A 12,447-nucleotide genomic window follows, 5' to 3' on the forward strand; every position below is an offset into this window, starting at 1 on the left:
ACACGCATCATCAATTCTTTTCTCTCTTTGTACTCTTCCTCCTCACCGCTTTGAAATTATCTTCAGGAGTAAAGAAACCATTTATACTAACCACAAAAAGGCTTTTTTTCATTCTAGGACATGAGATTAATGGCTAACTACATATTCTAAGTGGGGAAAAAGTTCAGAAGTAAGATCCCTAAGAAAATATTTCCTTTTAGGTTGGTCTGTGTGCTGCACATTCATGGATATTTCAGTGGAAGAGCACCAACTGAAGCAAGTCTAAAACAAATTTCAAGCCCAAAATGGAAGTGACAACAGTCATTTAAATCTATTTCTCACTGAACTGAATTCCATTCATAGATTACAGACTTTTCCCCTTCCTCAATAAATAGAAATAAAACCCAAACAAACAAAAACCAACCAAACAAACAAATAAACAAACAGTAGCTCTATTCCCAAAGTGGTAAAGATCAGGGACTCAATCTTGTTTCACATCCTCTGCTAAAAGCAATCTAGACTTTTTTTTGTGATGAAGGACACATGTACCGTGACACAGTGCAGTTCAGCCCTCAGAATTGCAGAAACCACCAAAACCATAAAGTTAATTTCTTACACTCTCAGCAGGAGGGAGAGGAGGTTGACACATACGAATAAGAAATTACTTTGGCAGGTGCAGGGCAACAGCAAGTGGATTGGAGAAAAGCCCTGTGCAGCTCCAGGACTTTCATGACATTGTTATATTAATTAAAACACAATCAGTAGGCAATGCAAACAAAACAGAATCCTATGATGTGAGAATCTTAATATAAAACCTGTACAGGTATATATCATGTACCTTTGCTTTCCTTTTTGTCAATCCATTTTGCTATGAAAAGGTAAAAATGTTCCAGTAGTTAACTCTTAAGCTACACATACTCTAAATCTCCACTCTTAGGGTGCCTACAGTTCAGCTAGTCCCAGACCATCCTTTTTTTTTGTCCACCATGTGAAAACAGATTTTAAACAGACATAGTCTTCTAGACCTCTGCTGTACCAGTTATGAGTAAGCAGACCAATTTCTTTTGCTAATTTAGTAACACCATGCTATGGCAAGTAGAGAGAGGTACAAGGCAGTAGTTGGTTTTCCTTAAAGCCTTTTCAAAACCAGAAGATGCAATATTGTTTGGTTTAAAAAACAAAACCAAAAACCACATAGGAACCTTTTCCTTTCCACAGCAGGCTGTCTTCTCTCTCCCCCACAACCAATGTCATTCCTTCCGAGCGGAGCTGACTCTCTGCATACCAATAGGTATTTTGTCTCAGAAGGCTGTGCTGGGAATTGAAATTTTCCCAGATGGAGGGGATCTGAGAGCAGCTGTGGCCAGTGTTAAAAGACACTGAGCAACAGGACAGTGACGTGCTTCACATATAATGTACAAAGCTTGACCCCTGTCCTCAGTAAAACAAGATGTGGGCAGGGGAAGAATTACATAAATGCAAAGAAAATTACAATCTGCAAAAGCATGTTCTAGCAGTCAAAAATAAGAGATATTACATGTATTGTTCTCCTGTTACACTCTTCAAAAAGACTATCATGGCTGCGTACATCCCAGAAGCTACAAGTCCTGAATAACAACCATACAGATTATTGTTCTTCAGAAAATTGTTTACAGATTACAAACAGCCCCTTCGCACTCTTGATTACTTATCTGTTGTTACTAAGAGTTCATGTAAGCTTCTATATGGATTTCCAGAAGCCATTTGCTACATCTACATTAATCCTTAAAAATTCAAGCAGATTTTTTTTTTAAAAGCAGACTAGTAACAGAATTGTTTTACGCATACTTAGTCCTAAGAGAATAATTATGACAGCGATTTCCCAGGATTACATTGCCTCAGTGAATGGTCAGCCCACAGGGTACCTCAGGCTCTGACGACCTCCTACTTTCTATGCCCTTGTCCTTTAAGTAGCACAGAAACAGTTCTACTAGAAAAGAAGGCAGATTTAACTCAAAGTGGTTACCACACTGCCACCGACAATGACTTTAATGTGGCAAGTATCTTATTGGTGTATTAGTTTGGTACGAAACTAAATCAGTGACATAATTATCCTCTATTTTATCAGCAGAGTAATAGGACACAGAGAGCAGAGATGAACTGCAATTAAGATGGGTCTTGAATGTTACTTGAGAGTTGCTTTTAGTAAGAAGTCCAGATTGTGAAAGTTTGTTCCGTTTAGATTTCTTCTATAACTAGAAGAACGATAATTTCTCCCTGAAAAAGAGGGGTTTTGAGACAGACCATTCACTCCTACACATCACAGAATCACAAAATGCTCGGCATTGGAAGGGACCTCTGGAGATCATCTAGCCCAACCTCCCTGCCAAAGCAGGTTCACCTACAGCAAGTCGCACAGTATCGCGTCCAGGTGGGTTTTGAATATCTCCAGAGAAGGAGACTCCACAGCCTCTCTGGGCAGCCTGTGCCAGTGCTCTGCCACCATCAAAGTACAGAAGTTCTTCCTCATATTCAGATGGAACTTCCCGAGTTTCAGTTTGTGCCCATTGCCTCTTAACCTGTCACTGGGCACCACTGAAAAGAGTCTGGCCCCATCCTCTTGACACCCGCCCTTAAGGTATTTATAAGCATTGATGAGATCATATAAGTATTGATCAGCTGAAAGTATTTTCATTTTTCTTCAAGAACAACAAGAACTAAACAAAACCCTGTTTATCACTCAAAGATCTGTCTAGTTATGTAGAGAGTTTGTATTACTTGTAAAGCAAGTTGAGAGACTCGGGATTTGGATTTGCATTCATCCTTCCTGGACTAGGCAAATACTTCCTGCTAATCCCCATCAAGTAAATAAAGTTCAGTTCAAGGACCAAGTTTCCGACAACCAGAAAAGGTGAACTCATCACTTGCCTCCCAGGAATCCGAGATTCCACTGGAATCCATGGAGCCGAAAAACAAGGATAAGTGGGTGCCTGTGTGTGTATACAAATACGTACACACAGGTGAATATACACACATACTTATACATGGATATAGATAACGCATACCAAAAAAAGCACTCAGAAACAGTTGTTTCTTATATTCCACATTCTTCTGTAGAATAACCTCTGGTCCTGGGAGCTTCTTCAGATCAAGGTCCTCCATGAGCAGAACTAAGTTTTCCTTCTCTCCTGTCACCATATCAGGGGCATTCCTAAATTAGAGTGGGTGAATCCATGCCAATCTGGCTGATGGCATCTTTTGACAAATACACGGATTCCCAGTAAAAGAACTCTCCCTACTCTTAAATCACAGAGTTGCAAAAACAAACAATATCTATGCAGCATACTTGCTGATGAGTCACAAGAGCAATTTTGAATTTGCCATGAAGTGGTGCACAGGCACATATATGCTTGTCCTACCCCTTCAGGCTCCTGAGACATGATTTTCTCCAGCAACAAAATGCAGAAGACAGGAAATGTGTCCACTGCACCACTTTTATCTAAAGCTTCCTACAGCATCAGCTCCTGGGGTTTCAACAACAAGCTCTGTACACTATTCCATTACAACAACTGCATTTCAGGATAAGGGAGGGAAAAGCACTTAAGACGAAGGAACAGCTATACTTGATTGGCCCCAAAATCCACCTTGCCCATCATCCTGTCTCCAACACTGGATGCGAAATGAACACCAATGCAGCCACAAAGCGCAGTATTTTCCAAGCAGCTGCTGCCTCTGGCTGAGGAACACTGGGAGCCAGAACAAACACCTTTGTACTGGGTGGTGGCGCAGCCACTTGTCCAAGGTTATCCAGTTGCTTTTTAACCACACAGACCCACTGCAACTGGGCATTATGGATGTCACACACTTGCAGTTTCACCATTTATCGTGTGAAGAGCACTTCTCCCCAGCCTGAACTACAACTTGCTGACTGCATTTGAAGCCTGTCTGTGGATGGAGAACAACCATGCCTTGTCTCTCCCAGCCACAAGCCCTTTCTGCACCATTTGGAATCCTGGAGATGCCTGTGATGGCTCTCCTCAGTAGGCTCTTGTCCAGCCTGTAACCTACGCTGTGGATTTCTGTAGGGAGACTACTGTACAGCTTTGGTTATCACCCTTGTTCTCCTCTGCGTGCCCTTCCCAGCACTCCAAAACTCCACTGGTGACCTCCCCACAGTACAACTAACCCAGTTTATTTCTAAGCCATTTGTAACTTCTGCCTTCTCATTCTCCCCCAGGATAACACCATCTTGCCACATGGCTGCATAATTTCTCTGCAAGCCATGTGTGTGTAGCCTTCTACAATTCCAGGTGTGAAGGCATTCATTAGTCTCCCCCATCCTTGTCCCTGACTCAGAAGGAAACTCCAAGAGACTTCAGAAGCAAGATTTCCTTTTGCAGAAGGCACTCTGACTCTTCCCCAGACTATCACATTCACCCCCACATCCAACAGCAGTTCTGGTTTTGTAAAATACTTCCCACCACTTTTCCTGGCACAGGTGCCAGATTTAATGAATGACAGCTGCTACATGTCCTCTAGACTCAAAACCACCATCACAATAAGAAAGGTAGATTGTGTGGTGCCAGCTACATTTGCCTGGTACCACAGTAACCTGAAAAAGAAAGGTTGCACACCATGCTTGGCAGAAGCAACATTTCATCCACTGAGCTTCCTTGAAACTCCTGGGTGAGCGCTCCTGTCACCAGCTCTTGACACCCACCCATCCGGCCAGCCTGTGCTGTAAACTCCATGGCCAGCACTTCCACTTCCAGCGACTTTTAATAATTCTGGCTAAAGGAAAACCTACTTATGAAAAGAAAGCATAAAATATATTTCCCTTGTAAAAAAGACTATAAAGTAAATTACGCAAATACTCAGTTCTGTTGTCCTTTTTTTAACTTTTTTTTTTATTTCCACTCACGCATGTGCTTTCACTCCTTGCAGGACAGAACTGGAATGCAAAAAGATGCCAACACAGAATGACGGGTTTCACCAACAGGTAGACTGGAGTACCTTCCCAGAGGATAGTAAATGTAAACAGTTCACACAGTACTCAGTAGCAACACCCACTATTAGAAGGCAGAAGTGACAAGAAGATTGATTACTCACTCAAACGCTGAGTATCCTGGGGTATCTTTTTAATAAATATATACATTAAAAAAAAGAAATACACAAACTATACCTCACCTTTTTTAAAGTACATGCAAAGCCTGAACCCAAAGAGAAGAGAGAAATTATCAAAGAAATATGTTTGTCTCAAAAGAGGTAAAAAGTAGTTTATTTTTTCTTTGAAGACCTTCGATAAAAATTACTTCAAAATAAATTAAAAATATTTGCCACTGATGTGCATATTAATGAAACAATTCCACCTTTCATTTTTATTCAATTTTTCTTCCTCTAAGTCCTTCAAAGATTATTCTGCTGATACTTTGCTCATGCACTGCAAATTTCAGGTGCCGAACTGTCACTTAATGGAGAACTCTTTACCTGAAGAGCACCTATTACCATCATCAGTTCTGTCTGTTCAGTCTGCTGAAAATAATAGTCCTGGAAAGCTGATCTATCAACTTCAGTCTAGAGACTCCAGAGAAGCAATAAACCCAGAATCAATACTCTAAGGTAAATACTTCTGGCAACAGCGAGAAAAGTGATATTGATGACTAACAGCCACATCCAAGGCAGTATCAGCAACATGAGGAAAATAAACAGTTTGTAAGGTACTACAGAGCAGTAATGGTACACACTGCTATTTAAGTAGGTATGGTCACATTCTTCACAAAGGACTTCCATCCCTCTGGCAATGCTGCACTCTCAGAAGCACCACCACGAAAGGCTAGTCTAACCTTCTAATGTCTCCCAGCGCTACTGGGTTTTGGAAGCAGGAGGCCAAGGTATCACAAAATTTATAATGCATTTAGAAATAAATCTCAATCATTTATGCCTACAAATATACATAAATATATTTGGGAATACAAATATATCTGTGGTCATCTTCTTCTTCTCCTTAAGTTTTAAAACACTAGTACACAGGAAAGAAAGCCAGAGGCCAACCCAAGGTTGGTAACAATGATTTACAGAGGGGGTAGAGGTTTCATTCAGAAGTGCTGTTACTTGCAGCTTCTAATACTTCACGTATTATACAATGAATGCTATAATGTGCACTCAGTGTCCATTTTCTAAATATTATACAATGATACATGAATTAAATGTTTTGCCACAGCAACACTGACAGTGTGCCCATCAGCTGAAACATTTCAGCAACCTTGTTCTGTTGCAGAGAGTTTCTTGGTAAACCACAGTCTCACAGAAAACTGTGGCTAGAAAAGACCCTACCTTCTCTTCCTGATGTACTCTGTTAGCATTTTCCATCTGAAAGCTGTGCAAGGACCGGATTTTGTCGATCTGCTGTCGCTGCTTCTCTAGTTCTCCTTGGAATTCATTCTTTTTGAGTTCCACAGCACCCCTCTCCGCTGCCGCCCTGCGGACTTTGCCTTCCAGATCCATGATCCGACCCTGAGGAAGAGCAAATTAGCCCAATCAAATAGAAATGTTTCCCCCTTGCCACACTCTTCTCCAGTATATTCAAGGAATACCAAATTTCACAGAACTAACAATGCTAATGTCATTCAAGTACTGTGTCAGCTGGGGATACCTGACACACACATTCACACAAAGACACATAAACCCCCCAGTTTTACGTAAATTAACAGTAGAGCCTATTCCATAGATGCTATCAAAATTTCCATTAAAGACAAGAGAAATGCAAAGCTTCCTTAGTACTTGAGCTTAAAAAAAACCCTGAAACAACTCCCCCCCCAAAAAAAAAAAAAAAAAATTGCAGTCTACTGCAGTCTGCAATCTTTCTGAAGTCCAAGGTCAAATAATTTTTTTAAAATTTAATTCAGACAATTCTGACATTGCTGCACTTCCCAGTGTTGATACTAAACTAACTCAGAGGGAAAACTCATCTCTCAAATCAACATGTTTTCCTGGAAAACTTGAGAAAGAGTAGAAGGACAACAACACTGCCCAACTTCTACATAAACAACTGACATACGGCTGTTACACAAAGACACATATGAGGAAAATTCATTTATAAGCAGAAAATCATTGTTCTCGATTGCTCAAAGAGCAGTGACAATCAGAGGAAAATTCAACACCATTACATGCTGTACATACAAACACAAAGATATAGGGTAAGGAATCAAACCTGATGCTCTCACAACTTTTTTTTTTTTTTAAAGTACTCATTTAGCTTTGCAGGATGTTGTTTCTAAACATTTTGGGTTAAAATCGCTTTTCGGTAGCAAGGAAGAGTACAAAAGCATGTGGGGTTGGGCATATCAACAGAATTTACCCAGGCAGAAAGACCTGGGGATTCCAGGTGGATTAAAAAATAGATATAATAACAACTGTGTGTATTCCAAGACTCCAAGAAAACAGATCAAATCTTCTTACACCACAGTATGCTGCATATTACTGCCCACCTACTCTGCTGCTCTGCCACAGAAAGTGAGAGAAAGGAGGGGAGGCAGGGGGAGAGAAAGACTTCCTGGAAGAGCAAAGGAAAGCACTTACTCCATTTCAGTCATAACAGCTACAAAGTCTTGCCAACAAACGAATGGGTTGACAGGGTGCTTTAGAAGCTCCATCCGCACCTTCAGCTATGCTTTTATTTCATTCAAAGCGCATGACTATGCAGAAGTGAAATAATTTCTCAAGCTAACTTTGGGAGAAACATACAAGATAATACAGCAAATCAATAACACTAAAGAGGACCTTATGTCTCTAGGTTATTGAGATCAAGAACAAGCTAGTATGCTAGCTTATTTTCCTCACTATCAGCTGCCTCACGGTCATGCATTAAAGCTTCAGCAGTACTGACACAGTTACTGCCTGCTGGTAGCCACCATCCCGAGCCACTGACTACAAGGAAAACAGAGGATCACAAGAGCCGCAGAAGACAGGGCGTATCATACCCTCCACCAAAGGAAAGCTAAGACATACCCTTAACTGCATGGCCAGAGACACGTGTCCTGTTTGCATAGTGCCCACTCTGAGCTGAAACAGGAGTGCAACTGTCAACTCAATACTAAAACTGGCTTAACTACAAAGAGGATACAAATTCAGTGGAAAAAACTGGGAGGAGCTCTCATCAGCCTTGTTTAATCATTGGGTTGTTAGTTTTTAGGTTTGCTTGTTAAAAACAAAAAAAAAAAAAAAAAAGAAAAAAAAGAACCATCCTGCACACATTGTCACAAACCAGCAAGTTTATTCATGTGTTCCTCAACTTCAGAACGTGCACTCCAGAACAGATCAAAATCCAAGCTCAACAGTCACTAAGTTACCCTTAGAAAAATAGCAGACAAGGTAATTATTCCACGAGTCGCGTGCCCTTTTTAGGAAAGGTTTCTAAGAAAAACAAATTCAGATTTTTAGACATTGTTTCTGAACAAGCTGGATTGCCTTGGTGGGAACGTATGCGTACATTCTTATGCTTCATGTAAGAAAAAAAATCCAGGGAGATGAGCAGATTGCTGATGCCCATTCAAATTAAAAATGGAGTACCAGTCTCAATGTACAGATTGGAAGAAAAGCAGAGCATGGTATTTGCCACATCTGTAAACTGAAATGGCACAAAATAGCCAAATGCTTTGTATGAGCAGAAATAAGTACCATACATGCAGGTCTTCAAGTTTTGGGTCCTCCTCACATACAAACAGGCATTCCTCCCATTTGCCGTATCTCCTACTACTGATAAGCAACAACTGTAATGTTTGTGAAAATTCCTACAACATACCGAAGCTCCTGGCCCACCACATGCAGGGGAAGCATCCTTCTTGTGGACTATGTTTATTAGCCACACAAGTACAAGATGGCATGCAGAGCAATAGGAAAGTTACCTGCAGATCCACGCTGCGAGAACTTGCAATCCAGTAATTGAAACCCAAAACAATGATGCACGCCACAAGCGCAGCCACGACGAGAGGTGGAGACTTCATCCCTCGGCAGCTGTTTCCCAGCCCTACCATTTCAAGAAAAAAAAACAAAACAAAACAAAACAACAAACAAACCCAAAGAACTACAACAGTGTGGAAACCTGCAAATTAAAACAGACACATTATATATCACATCCTCTGCTACGGCTATTTTACGCACACAATGAAACTTTTACTGCAACAACACAACAGCTCTCAGCTGAAGAGGCTACGCACAGCATGGAAGGCACACTGCCTGGGTATTTCCATCTGAAGGACAAAGAAAGGCCATCGCATACTATTAGCTTTTACATAAAGCTTCGCATGGACTTGAGGGGGAAGTCTTGAATACTCCTAACGATATAATGAAAATCTGCAATGAACAGAACAAACCATTCATCCTTTTATCATATATTCCACCCAAAAAGCTCAGTAGACAACACTGGTCTACAGATAGAGGATAGAGTCCTTGTTATCTCATTTAGTCAGAAAATCAACTTAGTCTCGCTGCTTCAGGAGTAATTTGCACTTTGCTTCCCAAACTTAGGTAGTTTCAACTTATTCCCTCTGATAATACTATTTTAACTTTTTGGTTCCAAGCCTGTAAATAAATAAATAAATAAATCAGATTGAACCAAATTACTTTAGGGATAATCTAAAAAATACATTTAAAAAAAAATTAGCAGACAATCCATTGATTTCAGTGGCAAATGATACTAAGTGATGTTTGCTTCGATCCTCAGCTGCTTTCTCTGCTCCTAAGAGAAAATAAATAAACTGGCTTTAAGAAATGGGTACTACCAGTTGCTATTGAGACTTGGGTTGTTTCTGTGGAATAGCCCATCTTAGCAGAAAAGCGGGGGCAAAAAGCAGCTGCAATTCTGTTTGAAATAGGCCATATTCATCCTATGATATGATAAAATCTGGTCTTAACGAGTGTAATAGCACCTAGCTCAATGAATCCTCAAACTCCACAGGGAATCCTGTCCACAACTTGTAATGGATTGCTCTCTGGTAAACTGAGGTCAACTTTTTTTCTTTTTGCACTCCTGCAGACAAAAGCCAGCAGAAATGAGCACAGAATATCAAACAGATAGCAAACACAGATGCATCATAAGACACTAACTAAATCTGAAATGGGTATATTTATTATTAATATATTGAACAGTCTCTCAAGGTGCACACTCTTAAATAAACCAACTTCCCTACAGATGCAATTCACAGGTTGTGACGTATTTAAAAAATCGATGAAGAGTGGTAACTTTCAAAGGCTTTACATGTGGACGTACACTGTCATCACAGGCAAAGAACGTGATGCAAGCTGTTAGCAGGTACCAGAAATACTGATTCTACTGTCTGTCCCGCACTAAAGTCCTTCAACAGCTCACCTGTACCTAAGTGTGCACATGCACCCCCTGCAAAATCCCCTCTTTGCATTCAATTTAAGATACAGCCCGTCTTACTCTTTTCTCAAAGCGCACAATACTGCCAGACTGGTGAAGTTTTTAAACCTACATGTTCCTGATAATAAGGGAACTAGAGAGTTAATCTTAGAAACACAAGCCTGTTACAATGGTATGTAGTAGTGTGTAATTTTGTACCAGTGCATGACCACATCTGGCATAAAAGTGATAACAAGACCCTTAAATCAAGGACGTTGCGCTCATTATCAGGGACTGCACTTCAAGGCAGGAACTCTTAAATCATTACCAAAGACCTTGTTAGGAGAACAGGACCTGAGACTGCTGTCAATCAAGAAAAAGGAAGATGAGAGCTAAAAGTTCAGCAAAAGGATATGGTGATGAAGAAGAGTGGAAGTAAAAGACCACCAGATGTCTCTGAAGACCCCCAAAAGGACTAAAATGGACATATGGAAATGGGAGTTACCTATGATAATGAGTTCTGGGAAAATTGTTAATATGTTAATCATCTCTTGGAAGTCTTATGAATATGTATAAAAACTAAAAATATAAGCCTGTAACTAACACAAGCACGGTATGCACGCTAGGTGGAAGGATCCCCCGTGCATCCAGCACTGCTAATAAAGAATACTGAATCACTGCTAAATTTGATGTTTAATTTCTCGGAATCATTCCTTTGAAAAGTTTGTGAATTTTTTTCTATTTGGAGATGGGGTATATATGGAGCCTAAGAGTAAAACGTGGCTTCCTGAAAACGCTGCCTCTTCGTACACACGCACAAAAAAACCCAACCCCAAAACAAACAAACAAAAAAATGTGCACAGTCGCACAGGTCCAACATCCCAAGGCCTGAGTTTCTTGCCTAAGGAAATCTCAGCTACGGAGCAGACTGACTCACTTGAACTGGAATTTAACTACGAGATAAATAAATAGGACTAGCTGTTTAGCTCAAAATTTTTCCACAGGCAAAGCAACTATATGTCCAAAGGAAGAACAATTAGTTCACCGTGCAACTTAAAGCTCAGGCACAAAACCATGTTAAAGGAATGTCAATACACCTACCAAGTAAACAAATCCAGCAGCCTCAGCGACTCTTCTGCTGTTTTCAGCTATTAAAAACAAGCAGGCAAGAAAGCATTGGTTTCACTAAAACATGTTTGACTTCTACTACATTGTTCTCTAGAAAATCCAGTGTTGCTCGCCCTTGAATAATTTATGTTAATTGGGAATATATTTTTATACTCAACAGAAGGAAAGGTAAAAGGAAGAGGGAAGAGATGAAACACACAGAAGGATCTTCCATCTAAATAGCGCAGACCCAAAACATTACCTCAGTTGCAATATCGATATTCCCTCTCTCACCAGTTTAAAAATAAAAACTGTTTAACTTTCTATCATGGATAAACACACACATGTGTTTCGGAGGACAGATAAGCAAATCAGTTCAGTAACAGTACATTTACATGGAAATGTATTTGTACATGCTGTTTTCCAGGAAACATCTGGTTTGGCACAGTATTTGAGTTGAAAATAAAATACGCTTCAGATTTTACAGGTAAGAAGTGATTTTACTGATCATGAAGGAATCCATCATTCATGAATGTTTACTACAAATGTGAAAATGAGATGCTGTATCACATGCATAATACTCTACATTTGGTACAGTATAAAATTCCTGACTTCTGAACAGCAGATTTCATCCTGCTGCTTTGCCAGCCTGGCAGTGCTTCATCGAGAGGGAGGTGTTTCAGAGTCTGAGATATTCAAGCAAATTAACATATAGCATACTTTTGTTTCTTGTATTAATATACTAACAGTCTGAGTAATTCCTTCTTTTACCATACTCAGCTGAAGCAGGATAGCTGGTATCCAGCAATCTTCCACTACAGATACTTAACAACCATGCCGACTAAGTCTCAAGACTAAGACATTAGAGGCAAAGACAGAGCAAAACAATTTGTGTATTTCAGATTCCCAGAAAGAAAGCAAGTCTGTCTGCTCACCAGGTCCAGCTCTGTGTATTTGCACGAGACCTGCCGAGCAGGAACAAGCAGAACAGATGAAGAATTCAATAAAAGCAGCGTACAGCC

At 40.2% G+C, this 12,447-nt stretch overlaps 1 protein-coding gene across 1 annotated transcript in view; it reads right to left on the minus strand.

The window, feature by feature from the left end:
• The window catches only part of LOC104160218 (Golgi membrane protein 1-like), a 13,665-nt gene extending 4,675 nt beyond the window's left edge, over positions 1-8,990 (minus strand). Inside the window, exons 1-2 of the mRNA XM_009698300.1 lie at positions 8,862-8,990; positions 6,292-6,471 (exon numbers count right to left, since the gene is read on the minus strand). Of these exons, the coding sequence (XP_009696602.1) occupies positions 6,292-6,471; positions 8,862-8,990 (309 nt within the window). The remainder of the gene's footprint in view (positions 1-6,291; positions 6,472-8,861) is intronic.
• Positions 8,991-12,447: the final 3,457 nt, after the last annotated feature.

The sequence above is a fragment of the Cariama cristata genome, unplaced genomic scaffold (assembly GCF_000690535.1).
Source record: "Cariama cristata isolate BGI_N322 unplaced genomic scaffold, ASM69053v1 scaffold20804, whole genome shotgun sequence".
Classification (NCBI taxonomy): domain Eukaryota; kingdom Metazoa; phylum Chordata; class Aves; order Cariamiformes; family Cariamidae; genus Cariama; species Cariama cristata.